Below are 20,481 nucleotides of genomic sequence, written 5' to 3'. Positions count from 1 at the left end.
TAATTATTTATGCAAAAAATATCAGGCGCTAGTTTCCGGGGGTTAATAGAAATGGACATAAGAGAAACTTTAAAATGCGATATAAGATTTTTTTTCAAGTATTCACAAGAAATTAACAATTGCGCGTAAATTTCTCAATTAAAAAGAGAGTCGCTTCGTGAAACAATTGTTACTGCGATATCGTTACAAATAATCAGGTGGATTTATTAGATTGTTAATTGTCCACCGGAAAGGACCATGTTAAGCGTAGTGACAATGCGAGGGATAAATATACCAAAATATTTATTATCGTCATTAGATTACAGAGCAGAATAGGGAAAGTGAGTTTGTCAAAAAAATGTATTATCGAGGTGGTAAACATAATACATCGAGATAGTAAAATATTTACAATAAATTAAATCGGCATTCAAGCTTTGGGATGCCCACGTGCCTTTGCTTCTTTAAACATCGCTACGAGAGAGTCCATAGTCTCCTCTCCAGTCGGGATAATCTGATTAGGCGGTAACAGAAAACCGTAACGACCTTTATCGCGCAACTCGTAGGTGTAGGCGATAGGTTTACGAAGAACGCCTTTGACATAATCCACAGAACTTCCGGTAGCTATGTCTGAAAGTGATTCGATAAGAACGTTAATATAGAAAGATCACGTTTTTTTTAAACATAATTACGATTACTTTAATCTTGGAATGCGATAATTCAATTTCAATTATAGCAGATTATATTTCGATCTAAAGAAATAGAAACAAAATAGATCTTTAAATCAGATAAATCATTTTAGATAGATTACAAAATACTTAAGTTGATAAAAAAGATGGAAAAGTAAAATGAATTAAAATCTTTTCGCTTACAGATTGTCTCAGCAATATTTCCGGTTACGTATGAAGTTCCGTATCTCTTTCTGAGAGCTGTAATCGATTTCGTGCCGATTGCGTACTGGAAATATAAAGATTATATATAAATTATATTAATGTTACAGGTCGCGACGTTAACAACGAGATAACAAAAATCTCTCAAATTCGAAAAATCAAATTGACACACAATTAATCCGATAATAGAGTAATGATATGAAGAAAATAATTATACAAAAAAAAAGCTTTATTAATTTATTTAAGATTTTCTCTATGTTGCTTTAGAATGTTAAAGCTTTTTACCAATTCCTCATAGTTTTCAAGATGAGCCCTCGTGTGACCATACGGGAACATCAACATTTGCGAATAACTGTGAAACGATATGTACGCGTAGAATTTATCGGAGATGGACTTGAGGTAATCGGATGCGCTCTTCGTCTCTATGTCGGAGAATGCCGCACTTCCGGCATAAGTCTCAGAGCACGGGTTGCTGCTAGCACCTCCAGCTGAAAACGTCAAATTACAATAACGTTAATAAATATTTAGAAAGAGAGAGAGAGAGAGAGAGAGAGAGAGAGAGAGAGAGAGAGAGAGAGAGAGAGAGAGAGAGAGAGAGAGAGAGAAAGGGAGAGAGAAAAGTCGCTGTTTACTAAAAATCCGGGTACTTACTGTTCCATCTGTAGTCCCAGTTCCTGTTCGGATCGCTACCTCTGCAGTTGCCGTACGGCTTACGCGTCTTTCTCCACAATCGGTTCTGGAAATGACCGAAAAAAATGTATACAGATAAAACTGATTTATAAATTAATGGCTCGCGGCTCGCGTTCCGTAAGCACGTTATGAAACGGAGCTTACCGTAGTATGCGTGTACGCGTATCCGTCGGGATTGAACGAGGGGAAGATGTACCAATCGTGGCTCTCAGCTAGAGCTCTGACGTCCGGCTCGTTGCTGGTCAGCAATTGATGCAGGATGTACATGACGGTCGCCGGCGAGATCCATTCCCTGGCGTGAATGCCACCCTCGATGAAGATTCCGGGACTGTTGGCTTTAAAGGAGACCTTAACGCCTTTGATCTGGCGGCCCTCGTACGTTCTGCCGGCCACGACGGTCTGTACCTTGTCGGGGTATTGTTTGGCCAGGTCGTCCAGGTTCTTGTAGATCTCCTCGAGAGTGTGATAACTGGTGAAATCGAACGATTTTGATCGGATCTGATCGATTGAGTGGACCTGAGGAGTCGTTTCGTCAATCAACTCTTGGACGTCGTTGATATGAACTTGATAGGGGATGTCGATCTGAGCCATCTTCTCATAGAATTCGGGCAACTTGTGCGGAGCGACCATCAGGTCCACTTGTTTGTTCACGATACTCGGTGAATCCCAGAAGGAGAACTGTAAGGAATAATTCAATATCGCGCATCAGAGTCGAAGTTTAATTTTGAAATTAACTTTGTATTCTTAATCTTGTGAATTATTTGCTGAATAATTTTACAAATTGGAAGATTCTTTAAAATTGTAAAATTTCTAAAATTTTTTGTAAATCTCGTGAAACTGATTTTGCGTGAGTTTCAAGTAATGAAGCTAGCTTAATGTACCTTACCTTAATCAATCAAGAGCAGAACTCTATGTATATAGATATTCTAGATTCGTACTCGTATTTGCAAAGCGTATCGGTTAACTTAAAAGGAATTTACTCACTCCATCATAAACGTTTTCCAATTCCCGTAGATTTTCGAGTTGCGTTTCTGTGGTCGGAATCAGCCTGAAGACCTTGTAATTGTTGTAAAGAGCCTTCTGGGTAGCCCCACTGGCCAGGCACACGATCGCGCACAACACTATTATCTTCCACATTGTGGCTCTGTATAAAACCAAACATTTTCGAATAATTTTAATACATGAATTTTAATATACAATTTTCGTTTAATTGACATGACTATCACGAATGTTTTTTTTTTAGCGTTACTGTTAGACAACACAAATAATTTTTAGAAAAGTGATAGTCGAAATTATCATTGACCGAATGCTCAGTTCAGGAATCGTTCTCTCGAAGACATCAGCGCTTACCCGTTGTGAGCCAGGAACACTTGTGATTATGATTGTGGCTGCTGTTTCGTCCATTGTATTTAAACACTGGATGCACACGGCACCAACAATTGACACATATCCAGAACATTTCATTAGGAAAAATCATGCCGACCGATCAATCAAGTGAAGATTATGTTGGGTTTTACCGTTTATCAGACATGTACTTGGCGCGGGACACTGTCTTTTGATTAGCTTGAAAAGAATCACATTATCACGATTGATCTTGTATGGCGCGCTCAATAGGTGTCGAGACGGCGTGTCACAATTAGTCGTCTAGTAGCTTTATCGGACGTTTAAATTGGATGTGTGTATATTATATGTACCCAAAGGTACTTTTTTATAATCTAGAAGTGGATCTGGATTTTTTGTTTATATATATCGTAAACAAGTTTCAGTAAATAATATGTATTATAAATACATGATAAAAATATTTATTATTACATATATATTCATATATTGTGTTGAAGTTAATATAGAAAAAGTTAACTTGTTCATGTTTAAAATATTTTGTTGGTATATTGCGAATTATTTAATTTCAAGAAGAGTAACGTCGATTTAAAAAGAATAACGCGATTTCATGTCATGATTCCACAAGTATAAGGAAAATAATTTATATATAGAAGAAAAAGAGTGAAAGTCGTTTTCAATGTTAATCTGATTGTGTACAGTGCAGTAAAATGATTGCAATATGCGTGAAATCAGGTGACAGGTGCATGAAATCGATATACGAAATAATCGCTAAATCAATTCTTATTTGCGCGACTTTGTAAAAAGAACATGATTTTATTTCCCGAGATAAACAATTTTAATCTGTATTCTCTTCTAGGAATAATATGCCTTCTCTCGATAAATAAATCATCGGCGCGAATGAAGCCACATTGAATTTACATTCACTTCTTTGGTGAATGTAAATTTAATGTGACTCCATTCATTTAAAATAATTAATTATTTTATTGTTTCCGTCAATCGCGTGCTTCGCATCTTTTCTAATGTTTTTACACAGTTATCGTACGTATATTTGTTATTTGTATTCTTATCAGATATAATACTATCATTTCTCCATTGTAATTCTTCTTCGTCGATTAGTTATTGCGTGATCGACATCATTTTCAATTGCGTCGTGGACAGTGTGGACACTCAACGAAGGATGATCTCTGGATAAAAGTGATTGAAGCCCGATAAGACATTCTTGTCACCTAATTATAGATCGAGATAATGCTCCTTTTATCTGGATATCGCAAGATTGGCGCATATTTTGTCTCACCTCACGTGAGCGATGCAAGATCACATGATTGAATCTTTTTCGCGCGTTATTGACTTAATCCCCTTTTATTCCCCGATTCTCTATGTAAACAAGTAACACGCGATTGTCATCTTATAAACGCAAATCAGTGATTGCGATCACTCGCTTGCGAAAAATAAATAAGTAAAAGAGAAGGGTTTCATCTTCAATCCCTCGAGAAATCTACTCATTTCAGAAAAGAAATTTCTATGGCAGGTTTGTAGAAAATATCAGTTTGTATTTTTACCTTTTTATTCGATGGATGCCGCTCGCATTAGTTTCCTGGTTGCGCTTCGCGGACTGTGCTCTCCGACGACTCTTTCGGCTCTTATATATCCGCACCGTTCTTTTTCCAGCATCATAGTACGCGTGGAGTAACGGGATATGGGTGTTTAATTTGCATATGCGAAATGAGTTATTTGGGAACCGCCAGCACGTGGTACAGGGTGTCCTAGATTCATCGTTCGCCTTGATAACATGCGGGCCCTTATCAGACTGCATACCAGACAGAATACCGTGCATACTTAACTTAAGAAGTAGCAGAAACTTATGAGATCAAGGGCCGGACAGTCCGATCTAGTTTCTCACGGCTCGAAATAATCCGTACTCCTCACGTTTGTTGCGAGATGTTTATTAACAATGCTTTACAAGATCCTATTCGTGTCGCATACACGAATGTAGTTCGTCATCACTAATGAATTTACATATTTATCCATATCGTTCCGACCTAGCATTATATACATAACATTCTTTGTTTAAATCATCTCTAGAATCACGGTTCGGAAAAAGAGAGTCTTGCAAATTGTCAACGCTGCATTCTCTGAGAAGTATTATCACGCGCGCGCGATACAACATACTCGATGTACTAGCTTAATCTACGTCCTCGAAATTACGTTTGAAAAAACTGCGGTCGTAGAAAACGTACACAGCATTCGCAAGTGACTCGTCATTCCGTTTGCAACATTCTTCTCCCAGCACATATCATACAGTATAAACTTACAAACTTAATATTTATCGCTCCGAGGTATCTGCGTGATCAAGTAAATCTGTTTAGTTGATCAATTAGGAAATCAATAATATTAAAATACTTTACATAAAAAAGTACATTATTTATAATATAATATTATATATTAATATTATATAGTGTTAAATATATTTCTTTAATAATTACCTATCCTTCGTTAATATTCATAAGTTTAAAATCGCCGTTTTCCAATCTCTGCAATAAATTTAATCTGCAGTGGAATAAAAAGGACAAATATTATGCCATCGATATTGATTTCTTTTTTCCACGTCGTAATATATTATGCGTACAAAAATAAATACAATGTTATCGAAATATAATTAAAGTGGATACAGATACCTCAGATGCGTGAGATCTGTACCAAAAATTTTCTCCGTGAAGAAACAATTTTGATCCGTATAAATTTAATCTGCTCATAGAAAATGTAATTAAAAAGCCGATTGATTGGCTAACCATACATTTTTACTGTACAAAATATTTTTCTCAGGCGATAGAGAATAGAGTTCTTTCTTCGCTTAGTTCTCTCTGTAGTCATTCGGAACAACCGGCGTATATATAGCAGCAAAATTATAATTTATATACTACATTGCGCATCTTGTGTACGCGTATACTAACAGATGTAATTGTCTAGCAGCTAAATCAAAATTTCATGTTACATCACAGTCTGCAATTTGTTACGTGTGTCATACAGTCGATTGGAAGTAGATACCCGCCTTTCCTAGACCACCTTCTAAGATATATTCAATATAAGTATAATTATTTTTCTCTAGAAAATTATTTGATAAAATGAAGAAAAACATATGAGATGTATACAAAATAAAATGACAAAAATGTTCAATATTAGAAATCTAAAAAAAATCTATATCTATTATACCACTAATATATATGATTATCTATAATATTTATATCATTGAGACACGGAAAAAATGATATATTTTTGATATATTTCAGAACATGATCCAGAATATATTATTCGACATTCGGTTCTATAATGTAACAAAAAATGCTATCTCTCAAATTGAAATGCTGATATTGTCTGTAGTATAACCAACGTGAGATGATCAAATACATTCCGTCATACAAAGCCTAATATTACAAATCGCAATCCAGTTATTTGGATGCAATGCTTCATTATAAAACGAATGATAATTCGTTGCTTCAAGAGTTATCAAAACATTCTTTTTTTCATATCAATTTTAAACCCTGTGAACATTTTTTTTATTAAAAACATAGTAGATAATCTGATGTTCTAGCTTGTGCCACAAAAAATATATATTGACGGAAAACAAAATCCTCAATTATCAAATCTGTAGAATTGATTTGATATGTAATGCAATTACGGCACAAGGAAGAGATTATCAATATTATCTTTGGCCAATATGTGTAGTGTTTTATCCGTCTAATAACTAGTTGTTTCTCATATGTAGAGAATATTCCTTCAATATTTTTTTGTCTTGACTTTGAATACAGATCTAACTTTCCTGTCAAAGCATCATCCTTTGCAAAATACGCGGACAGAAAATTCTACTGAGTTTTCTGAAAAAGAAAGAAATATATTCAATATTTTAAGAAAAGAAGAACTGGCGAGTGTATTATCTATAATAAATTACTCACCCAATTGTTTTCTGATCCGCATCGATCACGTTCTGCTATAAATGAGTGATTTCCATCCCGTGAGGCAGTCTGTGGCCCTGAGCGTGACTCATACTAAGTTGCCTCGTCGCCATCCCACCACCACACTGGCTGCTCCAATCCGCGGTGGGTACCGGCGTACGATAAAACTTCGACGAGGTCTTATTAAATATCGGCAATAGCTCGTTTGCCTCAGTGGATAATGCCTGAGGATGTAAACTTTCAGTTAGGACATCGCTGATAAATAAAAGCGCAGAACAAAATTACGACACGTAATATATACAAAATGTAATATTTCTCATTAGGTGTGTCTTGGGAAAATTTGGATGAATTTTAAGTATTACCTTCAGATAAATAATAGTGTCTGTTCCGTAACCCTCACAGCTGAGCAATACGATGTCGCCGTGCAGATACCTGGCGTACAATCGAGACAATGGCAGACCGTAGCCGTATCCTGCAAGCGGTACCGTATGAGCATCTGATTTGCTCGGCTGTGGAGCGGTGCTGTACATGTATTTAAATAAATGGTCCGTTTGTGAACGAGGAATGCCACCACCTCTATCGGATATCTAAAACAGATGGATAAAATAGTAATTATTCGCTGCCATCTAATCACGCATCTTAAGAATTGAGCCACTGACGAAACGGTTCATCGTACCTTCACGCAAATATCCTCTTTACCGCGCACTAACAAAACCTCCAGCGGCGGATAATTGTCCGATTCACCATGGTGTTCCATCACGGCTCTCATGCTGTTTTTGAAGAGCTCGAATAGCATATGGTACAAATGGCTCGGCACATAAATAATCCTAATCTCACTACTACGTTCAAGTTCTAGAAAAACAAACCATGCAACAATTATAATCAAACTTAGCCGCTATTATTTTTTACAATCCTTATTAATATTTCTATCCAATAATAAAAATGTAATTAACGATAGTCATACATAATCGTAATTTTTTATTCACACAACATATATATGTATATGTATATCGAAATAATGGTAACTGTAATGGATGATTGAAACTGCATTTGGTCTACCTCTACAGAAAAATATTTGTCTCAAATTACTTACTAACACTAATATAATCAACTTTGTTCAAACTTGCCGTTATGCTGTTTGACTCTCAATTCCGGACTAGCCAGATAATATTGATCGCACAAAAACCGTGCGTTCTCATAAGCGTCCTTAATGACGCCGATTACGTCACAGGACGGATCTATACATCCAACGTGTCTACTGTGCCCGTTCAATTGCCCACCAAAAAGGAGCGCTGAAACATGATGGAAAGAATTAAGCGTATCAATGAAGCGCAATAATATGTGACTCATACTAAAGCTTACTCGTGAAATGTTCGTTGAACTTACTGTGTTGATTGATCAGCATACGAATGGAAATGCGGGACATGAAAAATCTGTCCAGGAAATACTGAATGCTGTTCTCAGTCTGAATGTCCACATCGTGAGATTCCTTCAGTTCCAAAACTCCCTGCGACATTGTCTGGACGACATCGGTATGCCTGTTCCGTATCTTTATTAGAGCTTGGCAGAATCTGTAAGAAATCCGCGAGAGATTTTCGTATAGTAATTTGTGCTATAAAGGATTTTCATGAATATCGCAATCCGTTTAAAAGAGTGCTTGATCTACAAATGTTTGATCTACTCACGTGTCTAAAGTGGTCTCGTTGACTTCAACTTTTTCGAAATGTATTATTTCCTCGAAAGACGTGGCATACAAGTTATTCACAATACCCACACTAGGCATCTTTAGCAAATTTTCCGGCAGTAAGTGGATCTCCTTCATAATGTTGGCGAGTCGTACGGGCAGTTCCTTCCTCAAGAATATGAAAGACTTCCTTTCACAGGCGCTTAGACCTGAAAAATATACATGATATAATCACAATTGCAAATTTTATTTAGAATATTTCGGTATTAGAATATTTTATAAAATAACAGAAAATTTTTCCTTTTTCAGAATTTAATATGAAAGTAAAATTTAGATATACACATATTAATTTGCGAGAAATAAAATTTTATTAATAACGCATTTTATTCGATAGATTTATTTTCTTTTCGCTCAATTACTCTTCCTTTGTTGTCCTTAATGAAATTTTGAGTTACGTGTTGACGTTAAATAATCATGAAGATAATGATGGCTGCAATCGCAGCAGCGGTGCCCGTCAAAACAAGTTTCGTCTTATATCATATTTTTTCGCCTGCCAGACGCCAAAATACATGTTTGTTATGGAAGTGTCTCTCAAAAAAGCGATAGACTATTGCCGTGACAATATAGAGATCATAGATATTAGGAAAGCAAAGAAACCGCAAGTTTAATGACAGTTTTCACAAATGTCTCATCTAATACTAAATACGACTGATGTAATGCTACTGATAGTATATCGTTTGTATAATTTATCTTAGGCGGACACGATCTTGTCGTGTTTAATATGCAAATCTAAAAAAAATATATTATTATAATATAAGTTTTTGCTAAGCGCGAGCAATGAGATAATTCTAAATTGATAAGCTTTCATTTAAAAAAAGTGATAGTCGAACATTCTATACGAATGCCGGAACAGATGGAAACATATCCATCTATTTATTATTTGATTAATTGATAAGAGATATTTACCACAGATTGAAGAATTAAGACTCTGTATATAATAATCTATATATAATGTTATCATCGTTAAGCTTTTAATTTATATGTTGGACTCTTTTTCGACGCAGTTTAATTATATATTTTTCAATGTTACTGAAGGATGACTCACGAAAAATTAATGAAACTTTTTGTGGTCGTATAGTACATGCAAACAAGATGTAAAAAACTCAGAAAACTTAATATTTATAATAATTAAATCAATTTTACGTTAAAACCTTCATTTCGGCGTCTTGTGTGTACAAAGAGATCGATGTTCTATAAAACCGTTCTATAAAACATATAAGAAGCTATGTAAAAAGGAAGTTCACACAAAAGCTATTTTATAGGTATATTATCTCGTCGTCTATAGAATATCGAAAAATCAATACAAACCGAATAACTTCCAGTGATCATACATTGACCTACTTAACGACGTGTCGCTATCCCTATTTACGAACTATAGCCACGCTTTACGTATGCTCTTATAACACGCCTTCGCTAAAGGTGCCGCTCAATTACGAACTATTAGAACAATTAGTAAAATTCTTCATTTTAAGTGTAATTTCTTTCTTCTAATTTTAAGTTGAATGTTTCTTTTCTTTATGTAGGGATGTGGTCTGTTTATTAAATTTTTACGCATTCTTATATAAATTTCACGAAATATCCTAATACAAAATTTGTTTGCATTTTTAAACACGCGAAAAGTAGCTGTGGGAGATCGTGACGGAAACATCGGTCAATCGTCCATGAAATATTTGGAATCGGCACGTACGAGTGAATATCGATAAATCGATCCCTTATCTTCTCTCGTCGGAGTAAAAATTCAATTTAATTTATATAGACATGCTCGAGACATGTCCTCGGATTGCGTACGACGGTGTGCTCTGAAAATAAACCCCGACTCTCTGGTAAGCGTGCAACGCGAGAAGATTGTTACTTGAGACTGCGAGTCTGAAAAATTGCAACTTTGTCTAAACCCACCGCAAATGTTCGAACGTTGTGACGAGTGTCATGAAATACCTGAATGTAAATGTGCTCCATAATCATTAATAAAACATTTGTTTTTATCGATCGTCAAATAGAATTTTAAATCGTATCCCATGTCTTGGAAGTTAAACGAATCCTAGCGAATTGTTCAGAAAAAACCAAAATGTACGTTACCAGGACGCAAAAAAAGTTACACAAAACATAATTTATTCTGATCTTCTATCATAAAATAAAATACAACAATTATCGGCAACTCGCTTGTTAACGTATTATTTCTGATACTTGAAAATCAACATTTATTGTTACGTACGAGAGGAGTTCAATACATTTTGTGAATGGAACAATTGTTCACATAAAAATTTGTGCTCAACGGAGATTAGCGTATTCACCGATTCTCATCTTAGGAGGGCGACTGATAACGATTATTTATCACGCGAAATGTAATCAATGGAAAGATAGGAAACATCGAAGAGACAACAACGAATGTCTGTACAATTTTAATCAGTCTTCATAAAGATGTAGGTTGCGTGATCCGCTTGTTCCCATTATATAATTGAATCGAATTAACTGCACGGAAAATACTTTTGTTTTACAGTTAATTTCAAGTGGAGGCCATTTGAACGGAGAAAAACACGTGACGTTATAAGTGGTGATAAAAAGTGCTGTTTGAAAGAATTGCGCAATTTTTGCGGGCTTCGTGCGGTTGAGAATGGTTAGGTGTAAGTACTCGTGGGCATCGAATGAGATTAGATTTTCATGAATTTTACGATGAGAATTGGCTCTTGATTCGATTCTATAGAAGCGACCAGCCGAGAAATTGCCAGGAAATTGAATGCTCTTATCTGTCAGATGCAGATCAACTGAACTGTCTCGTTGCTCTTATATAAAATTCCATTTAACAAGGCGAAAATGGATAAGCGGAAAATTCTGTGGCATCTGCTCACTGCTCATCGTGGGCATTGACAATCGCATCCATTTGATCCATTGGACATTGTCGAGCGTTGATTGGACCGAGACTTCCCAATATTGTTCACTCTAATTAGTTTTAAATCTCCAATTTCAAGCTTTTCCTATTTAAATATCATGAAAAACCTCAGTGCCATAAATCTCGACAATTTTACAGATATATAAAGTAACTGCGCAAATTTGTATTTTTAAATGCATTTTATAAACTCTAGAATATATCTGTGTGGCTCTAATTGCTTTGAAGCGAGATAGTTATGTCGGAAATAGTTTTATTATCGATTCTGCTAAAAAAAGTTCAATGATAAGTAATTAATGTGCACAATTTTTGGAGTAACTAGAAGCTATCAAAAAACAATGAGGCTGGACTTCTGAAGATGAATGAAGTCGTGCAGAATTTAACGAGGATTGTTAGATACGCTGGAAGTGACACGTAAAGGACATTACCCTCGGCAATTAGCATAACTTAGCCGCACCTTATCTGACGCAGATAAACATACACGGGCATGGACTCGTTGATATCGTAGATCTCGCCTTGTAAAATAATATTATCAACAACGACGTGCGTATTCTTTCTCAACTCTCAACCGCCGTAGGATAATCCATTTACGAAGAGCAAAATAAATGTCTCATCTCACTCTCATCATTCTTTATTCTGAGTCACCGTCACATGCGTGCCATACAGAACAACAGATAAGAATATCGCTTTGTTCGAATGAAGATAGCGATCGTTACATATGCGCATTGTACACTATTACAATATTTTATTGTTCGTTATCGTTTGACATTAACTGACAAAAGACTTTTTGACAATGAATAGACAAGCAAATATTTTTGCGAATGCAAATGTCGTTTGCAGTATAGTTTCGTTAAAAGAAATGCGCATATATTTCCTTATCCAGAGGTTATCGTCACATTTCGCCCTAATAAAGACTAAAGTAGATAAGGGCTAAAGGAAACGAGATCTAAGAATTTTATCTGCGCTTGACCTTCTCTCGATCACTCCGATAGCGCCGAATCGACGTTCTTGAACCAAATGCAATGAAAATAAAGCAACATGAAATTCTTTTTCAGCATTCCTCACGGTCACGAAATCGTGCCAATGGCGATGACCAGAAGAAAAGAAAGAAGCGTCACCTTGAAATCTCACAGATAACGAAAGATGACGTCAAATGAAATCAATTGTTTACCGGCCGTGTAATGGCAACCTGAGACGGGCGAGCCTTCTGGCCTTTGGACTTTGTTCCTAATGCTCACACCTATAATCGGCGATACTCGGTTTGCCAAAACTGTGTACCGGCCTTTTTTGACGTGGCGCAAAATGTATGTACTTGTGTATGTGGCGCAGTTGTACTTCCTATACTGTGTTCTATCTTCTCGCTTTCTTTCCAAGTTCTGAATACTTTACCGCATTCTATTTTTATCTGAGATGCAGGAAAAGTGCATCTTAAAATATAAAGCACTTCTGTGATTCGGCAATTGTCCTTCGTTTTAAAAATTCCGCAAAGTTGGAAGATATATAAATCATTTCTCCTCGAATAATCTTATCTATGACAACCGCAAAGTCTCAATGAGAAAAAAAATATATTCCATGAAAATGTCTTCTGCTAAGAAACGTTGATGCTCGCAGGGTTACGCGTTACGCTCGAGAGATATTCGGAATAATATAAAAGTAGATTTATAATTCGAGTACATTCAATGACATAAGATGTATTTGTGACAAATTGACTTTTACAATGTGCGCGATACGGGGATTGTATCATCGAGACTCATCTGCAATATCTATTATTTTTTCATGCTAATAGATAGCAGCGAAAACTAGTACTTTTCACTTTCACGTTATGACAGTGATATGCAAAATTAGAACTTGCGTATATTACCGCAGCCTTCTAAAATGATAAGCGCATGCGTTTATTATCGTTCTATTTATTTCATTATCAGAGACTTCGTATCGTGCATTTAGTATTATTTACGACGTTGTTTGCACCGTGAAATTGTATGAAATTGCATCTTACAGTAGACATATCTATGCACAAAAAAAGATAAAGTAATCAATGTAATTATTCCGAGGAAACAAAAATATCTCTGGTTAAGCATTGTGCATTTTTAAATCATAGTAATTGTTTATTTCTGAGTCATTATAATGAGAGTCGAGAAATTTAGCTGCTTTCGCGTGGAAGGGATAATCATTCTGATATTTTAATAGCGCTATCATACTGGTATGCGTTTCAAAATCCACACACAAAGAAATATTAATTAATATCACGTCCATCGTACGTACAATCGAGCGAAGTTAAAGATAGCGATGTTCTTTCAAAACAAACGCTTCCATGAAAAACTTATCAAACGTCATTTTTACGATTTCCGATATGGCCAGTGTACGAAACAATTACGAGTATGATTGTTGCAGCATATGTAGCGAAATGTACCACAAAGACTAGGGTTATGATATAACTCTTGAACTAGGATAAAAAGTGCAACGAGATTCGAGATTTAACTTTGAATTTATTCGATCGTGACAAATAGTCATCTTTCATTGACTCTGATCTACTTCTCATTAAATAAGTTACGTATTTAATTTAATTAACAATCTTGGCTTTATTTAATTCCATTTATATTCTCGCGAACTGTATGCCTCCCGTTTAATATGAAAACAGAACGATCACGTGAAGCATATATTCCGCAAAACCAATCTGTTTTGCGGCGTAATTATCATCATTATGTTTGAAATAACAGATAACGAAGCAGCTTAAGATGAAGATTGATTTATAGTGCATCTCTTTCCCTCTTCTTTTTCGTAAAATCTTCAGAGATATTTCTGAAGATTTTTAAAGACTTTACGAGGAAATGAGCACTATAATTAGTGCTGTCTCAGTATAGATCTCAGATATCAGATAGTCTTGTGTTTAAATATTTGTTTTTATATTCTCGATGTTCTGATGTGTGCAGCTAAATTCGCGGATGTTATTAAGTCGGGTATAGAAATTCGATGTATTTACAAGCTTCTCCGTGCAAATAAGGAAAGCAAATTAAATATGTATTATCCCAATTATGCGCATTTTCGAGGAAAACCACGTGATTGTTGATTATTCCACACGATAATTGCGTGACTTATTAAGTTGAAATTAATCGTTTTTCTAAAAAAAAGAGGGACATAAACGGATACTCCGTATTGCGGATTACGTAATCTGCCGATGATATAATCGCGAGCGCGTGAGAATTCTGCGTAATGCAAAAAGACTTCTCATTCGTCGGTTTATCACTTCCGCATTCAGGAACGTATATCATGTTATGCTACATAAATGGTTTTTTCTCATTAAATAAAACAAATGCGAAGTATCGAAGTTTCTACCGTTTATGACAATATTTTGTTATTACCTTGCTTCTTGCGAGAATGAGCAACATTTAATAAAATCGCTGCCTGATAATGGAACGCAAGGGAGAGAGAGATCGACGGCCGGTCCTCTTCCGCAATTGCGAAATGTTTCACTCGCATTTTTAAAACGATTGGCATTATCGTAAGATAAATCGAAAAATAATACGAAAGATAAAATTCTACACACGACAAAGCACTTGAGGGAACATCGCGCGGATGAAGCGAAACCGGAACGTGCTCCAAGAGCGTTTCTGCGAAGTCGAGAAACCGGACTGGCACGGACAAATAAGGGATAGCATAATAAGGTTTTCTCAGTGCAAAAACCATACACTGTTCATGGACGAAGCCCCTCGCGGGCATAGACAGTATGCAGTATGCGTCCCGTGGAAATAAATCGCTAAGGATTTCACGTCAGGCCCCGAACTACCACGCTAGACCACGTCGCTTCTATATCGATTGGATTTAAATACGTTTACGTACAGTCCATAGATAATCTCCGTAGTCTATAGGTACATCTGTGCAGATACGGGCTATCATAGACTCGTTTACTTGCAAATGCCGAAGCGCGAGGAAGATAACAAACACGAGTAGTATAAAGTATTGTATAATACGTGATAAGCGCTCAGGTTTCGAGTGGATCACCGCACCAGCGCGGCAGCGCACCGCGATTGGTGCGGTGAGGGCTTTAAAGTCAGATGGGTATATAAAATTCAACAGCTGTTTCCCACGCGTCATCTTACTGATCTCCCTCGTTGTAGGAGGGAGATGCGAGTGTCTCTCAACTTGCTGTTAGTTGAGATGAGTTGGACCCCTCTATCTTCCTGTAGACTATTCAATTTGCAAAAATACACACGTTGCATCACTTCTTTTTTTAAGAGAACAGAAGGATAAGAATAACAGTTCTTTGCGTATCGAGTTAGAAAGCGATTAAGAATATCTCGTTTTTCGAGAGTATTCTGTGCAGGAAAGAATGATATTATAATAGTCTCGAAAAGTGTAAACTCTAATTTCGCCATCAATCGATTTTAGAACGATGCCCTTTAGAACTGCCGGTCCGTGATAAGATAACACAGCTGGCTACATTTTTCTTGCAAAATATTTTTGCATTCCTCATTGTATCATTTTTAACGATCTCGTAACCTGTTTTTTTGATGAAGCTTACATAATTGATAATAGAATTCTGTGAAACTATCAGCGTTAGATAATTCAAGATTACAATTCACGGTAAAAAATTGCTTATCCAGAGATATGTAATCTTCATAGTAGGAGCATATAAAATCAAAGTGTGTAATAAACTTGTTTTCGATGAAGTAACCATAAAAAACAATTATCGGGTAATCATTTGACTAGCAATTGCTATTAGTAATATATAAACAATTTCTCTTTCTTATAATGCTAAATGTATGGTTTAAATATTAAAATGGCATGCTCTATTATAATATTGTAATATTGACAAAGACTGACAGTATTGATTCGCTTATCGTAATAAAACGCGTCGCATTTCCTTTTCGACTCCGAAAACGACCGTCAGATTTGACTTTGTTTACTGCTTTGACCTCAATATTGTCAGGCTAAAGTACCGTTGAAATTTGTGTGTGTGTGTGTGTGTTTCAAATAATAAATTATTCATCTCCTTATAACTATAGAATTTAGCGGTATAATATCTTAAAAAAACATTTCAGAAAAACATAGAATTGGGTCAAATTAAAAAATAATATGAAGAATATCAAAAGTATCAGTTCTGTGTAAAATATTCGTTCGCGACTGGTATTCATTCGGCATCGTATACACTATACAGAGTGCCCACTAATTTTAATCAGTGCTACATTCATCCGACAACCTTAATCGCATCTTTGAAAGTGACGTCAAATATACCACGCCATACGTTTAATCTGACTTATCATTCCTCGCAAATGTATAATATGGAGAAAAATCGGTCGTACGAACTATTTTGTACTGATAACGTATGCTATGCGATGCAATATTGATGATCTCTTCCCCGCCACGTGACAAAAATCTCTAATGAAAGTTTAATAACTAACGCAACATATAAATAGAACGTGCATAACCAGGAATGTAGATTAACGATACGGAATACATCGCGCGAATAAAACGAGAACGAAATTAACAACTCGCGATTAGCTTCCATTCTATATACACACTTGGTAAATTATCTTTAAATAATATTCAGCAATAACATTCACAAGCAAATAGAGTAAATTATTAATTATTAATTTATGATTTGAATTAAGTTCTAAATTTATTTTGCAGAGTATATTTTCGATAGTTAAACTTTTAATTCCATTTCCCTCGCCCCACTTGCACAGAACTGTGAAAAGAGGTAGACGCATCAGTCCAGGTTTTTCTATTTTCATGTCCTCTCATTACCCTACCCTTGAAAATGTATCGATTTCACAGTACAAAGTTCACGGTACCTTGTGACGTGCATATTTTCAGGAAAACGCGGGATGTGCGTCAGACGCACACACGTGGGCGGGTATGATCTTAAGACGACACTATTCGCGGGGTACAAATTCCACCAGGCGTGTGTCCACTCCTGGTCCCTCGTATCATTCGAATTCGCGCCAAGTCGTGGGCAACACTCCAAAGTGGGTTAATACTGCGCTTATACACGATTAATTCTATTTTCGTTCTTTTAGGTTTCTCAGAAAGACCTTAATGTCATCAATGGCAGTGACCGAAACCGACGGATGTACCTTTCTCCAAATGCACGACACGCCTGCGACCTTGACCCGATACGAGGCGAAGGGCCGCACACGTTCCTCTTGGACGCGAATCCCATCTAAATACGTTTCTTCAGCGAAAAACACACGGGCGGACTTTCATTTAATTCGATACCTCGGCTAAAACGTCAATTCATCGTTCGCGTTAAAATTAAATGGATTCTCTGGTGCATGTCCAATTGAATTTTTAGTGCACACTTCGTTCAAGGAAATCGCAGGTGAGGCAGTACGTTGTGACGCATCGTATAATTATTTGCTATCGAGATTACGTGGAATATTCGACACGCTCGCGAAATAACGGGATGTAAATAAAAGTCTTCCTCAAGATACGCATTCTCGAAGCTTCATGTACGTCTCGTGAGGCTTCCTGTATACCACATTTTATGATATTGATGTATACCACATTTTCCAGGGCATATACATGTTCGAATCGTATATTTTCAGTTGCTGTGTGTATAGTGTATATTAATCATTTTCTCGTCGCTGTATATTAATCAATAGAACACGTCAGGGATCAATAGACCATGAGAGTGATGATGTGCACTTCTATAAAGTTGCGTTATAATGGACTGTATTGGAGCACGGGATACCTATTATTTAGACACGTCTGTGACGTTTGGCGACGTTTTACACGACCGCTAGGCAAAACACGCAACATACTTGTGTATTAAGACAGGAAGTCGTAGGTGAATGACCTCGGCCGTTCATCTCACTTCCCCCCATGTCTCCAAAATATTTCTCTTTTCATCATTCGCTGACCCATTACTCGTCGACGAATCATGTTTCTAAATATTCTCCCATCCTTTCGATAAATATTTTCGATTTTTAAATCGACTTCTTCTAGAAGCTCGCGGTTATCCGATTGTTTTTTTTTATTGACTTTATCTTTATGTATTTTCTGATACAAACGCTTACGAACGCTTATTTTACAGTAACGACGTATCCTTGATCACGTGAATATTTATCACTATAAATACATAATTATCGCCGAGTGTTCCACTGGCAAAGAGAAATACGTTGTGACTTATTTACGTCCGGGGCGAATTGCATCACGAGCGTGTTATCATTTCTTATCGACGAGAGTCGCAAGCAAGCAACTCTGCTTTTGTTCGTAAAAAGGGGAGAGGAAATAGAGCACATGGCTTTCACCGCGAGAATCGAGAAATAGGAACCTATTACAGGAACTCGCGCGCGCGTTCTAGACCATTATGCATTTTTCATCGAATTCGCACGTGTGCCAGGCGTGCGTGCTACGGGGAAACGGAGTAGCATAATAACGTCGCTGTGTTATTTAACGCGTAAATTCAGTGACGGGCGACATCGCGCGTCGCGAGACGTTCACGTGGGGCACCAAGGTCCCCTGGTGTATCGAAACGTAGAAGACGGGACGTCACAAAAGAATAGATAACGTTTCGTTAATTATTAAGAACCGGGAATACTTTATTCCCCTCGTTTAAATATAATATTATCACTCGTTAGGTTAAGCACGAAGCATTAGAAATTATATTAAGAACATTTAATATTAGAAATAATTTACGAAAAATCTTTTGGATATCGAGGGTCACGAGTCGAATGCACATCCGAATATTCGTCTCAAAGAAAAGAAAAGGAAATAAGAAGCTCAAATGTATATTTTCATCTTTTACCATCTACTTCGTCCTCGTAGACAATAATATATGCCAACTGCTTGAAACACACCTGTGAAGCTTGTTTATTTCAATTAGTATCGTTTAATTTATTCTTATTATGCAATTTGGCATCGTGCAAGATTTATATCATTCTTGCGACATCGGGAAGCTGTCAATGTCGCGATTGCTTCGTCCACGAAAATTGTAAGAAATTGTAGCTTTATTTATCAACTTTCTCTCGTGCTTACGGAACATAAACATAAGAATCATATAATACGCATACGGCATGCGCTAGTATACGTGGAGCGTACGTGATTTCCAGCGAGACGTATACAAGCCTGAGATATATTCTGAGCGAATGTTTTGTTCGTAACGTCGTCGCTAAAAAAAGTTAACTGTACCGGCGCATGTATGTGCGGAGTATATACCGTTGCCGAAAGTTACGGCCGCGTCGCGTCACGTCGCGTCGGCCGGAACTCGGGCATCTCTCAGGGTCTCAGGCCCGTCAATCGCGCTTAATCAACATAACGAGCGGTGCGGCGCGGGCGACCGAACCCTACGCTACGTGACGCGAAGCACGGCGAGGCAAGGCGAGGCGAGGCGAGGCGACGCGCCGGACAGGCCGAAGCTCTGCGCTTTCACGGCCTGTGAGGCCTGTCCTCGGCGACTCGGCCGACGGCCGACGGGCCGCGAGGGTAGGGCGAGGGTAGGACTCACCGAAATCGATGAACTGTTTTATCGAGAGCGGCGAGGGGTTGAATTGCGAGTAGAAGTCCAACATCTTGCCGATGTTGTTCAGGCAGTTCCGTGTGAGCCTCATCTCGCCGGCGTCTCGTTAACGTTACACATTAAACCCGGCGCGATCGTGCTCGGTCCGCCGCGGCCGCGCGTGTCGAGAAAGCGAGGGGGGAAGAGAAGAAGCTGAGCTGAGTTCCGGCCCACCGAACTGGCCGCTTCCGTCGTCCGTCGCCGTGGAGGATTGGCAAAGGCAAAGGCAGGTACGCCGCGCTCGCGTTCTTTCCTCGACGCGATGCAGGAGATGCGCGAGAGACAGACCGCCGGTCGCCAGGCACAGCCGTGAGGGATTCGCGTCGACGAGTGCTGCTGCCTGCACTGCCTGCTAATCTGCTGAGAACACCGCGGACGGCGGAGCGTGGGCAGTGCAGTGGGCCGCGGTGTGGGGTGCGGTATATGCGGGATTCGCGCCCGGCCGCGCATGCGCCCCCTGCTCCCTGCCGCGAATCGTCGAGAGTCGAGGCACTCGCGGCCACTCGCGG

General features: G+C 37.7%; 2 protein-coding genes across 2 annotated transcripts; both read right to left on the bottom strand.

The window, feature by feature from the left end:
• Positions 1–265: 265 nt before the first annotated feature.
• On the bottom strand, positions 266–3,058 carry LOC139768870 (zinc carboxypeptidase-like). Its single transcript, XM_071699509.1, has 7 exons — positions 2,907–3,058; positions 2,541–2,700; positions 1,701–2,234; positions 1,518–1,602; positions 1,152–1,354; positions 849–933; positions 266–606 (listed from the first exon to the last, which is right to left on the bottom strand). The coding sequence occupies exons 2-7, from the start codon at positions 2,691–2,693 to the stop codon at positions 407–409; spliced, it is 1,260 nt and encodes a 419-aa protein (XP_071555610.1). The 5' UTR covers positions 2,694–2,700; positions 2,907–3,058; the 3' UTR covers positions 266–406.
• Positions 3,059–4,824: 1,766 nt separating this feature from the next.
• Pdk (pyruvate dehydrogenase kinase) lies at positions 4,825–20,352 on the bottom strand. Its single transcript, XM_071699513.1, has 8 exons — positions 19,922–20,352; positions 8,533–8,740; positions 8,234–8,418; positions 7,975–8,139; positions 7,524–7,699; positions 7,210–7,434; positions 6,848–7,071; positions 4,825–6,769 (listed from the first exon to the last, which is right to left on the bottom strand). Exons 1-7 carry the CDS (start codon positions 20,022–20,024, stop codon positions 6,883–6,885), a joined length of 1,251 nt encoding a protein of 416 aa, XP_071555614.1. The 5' UTR covers positions 20,025–20,352; the 3' UTR covers positions 4,825–6,769; positions 6,848–6,882.
• Between the last annotated feature and the right edge of the window lie 129 nt (positions 20,353–20,481).

This window comes from Temnothorax nylanderi, unplaced genomic scaffold (assembly GCF_030848795.1).
Source record: "Temnothorax nylanderi isolate EJ_2023f unplaced genomic scaffold, tnyl_v1.0 TNYL_tig0018_pilon, whole genome shotgun sequence".
Classification (NCBI taxonomy): domain Eukaryota; kingdom Metazoa; phylum Arthropoda; class Insecta; order Hymenoptera; family Formicidae; genus Temnothorax; species Temnothorax nylanderi.
This window is presented reverse-complemented; position numbering and strand designations above follow the sequence as displayed.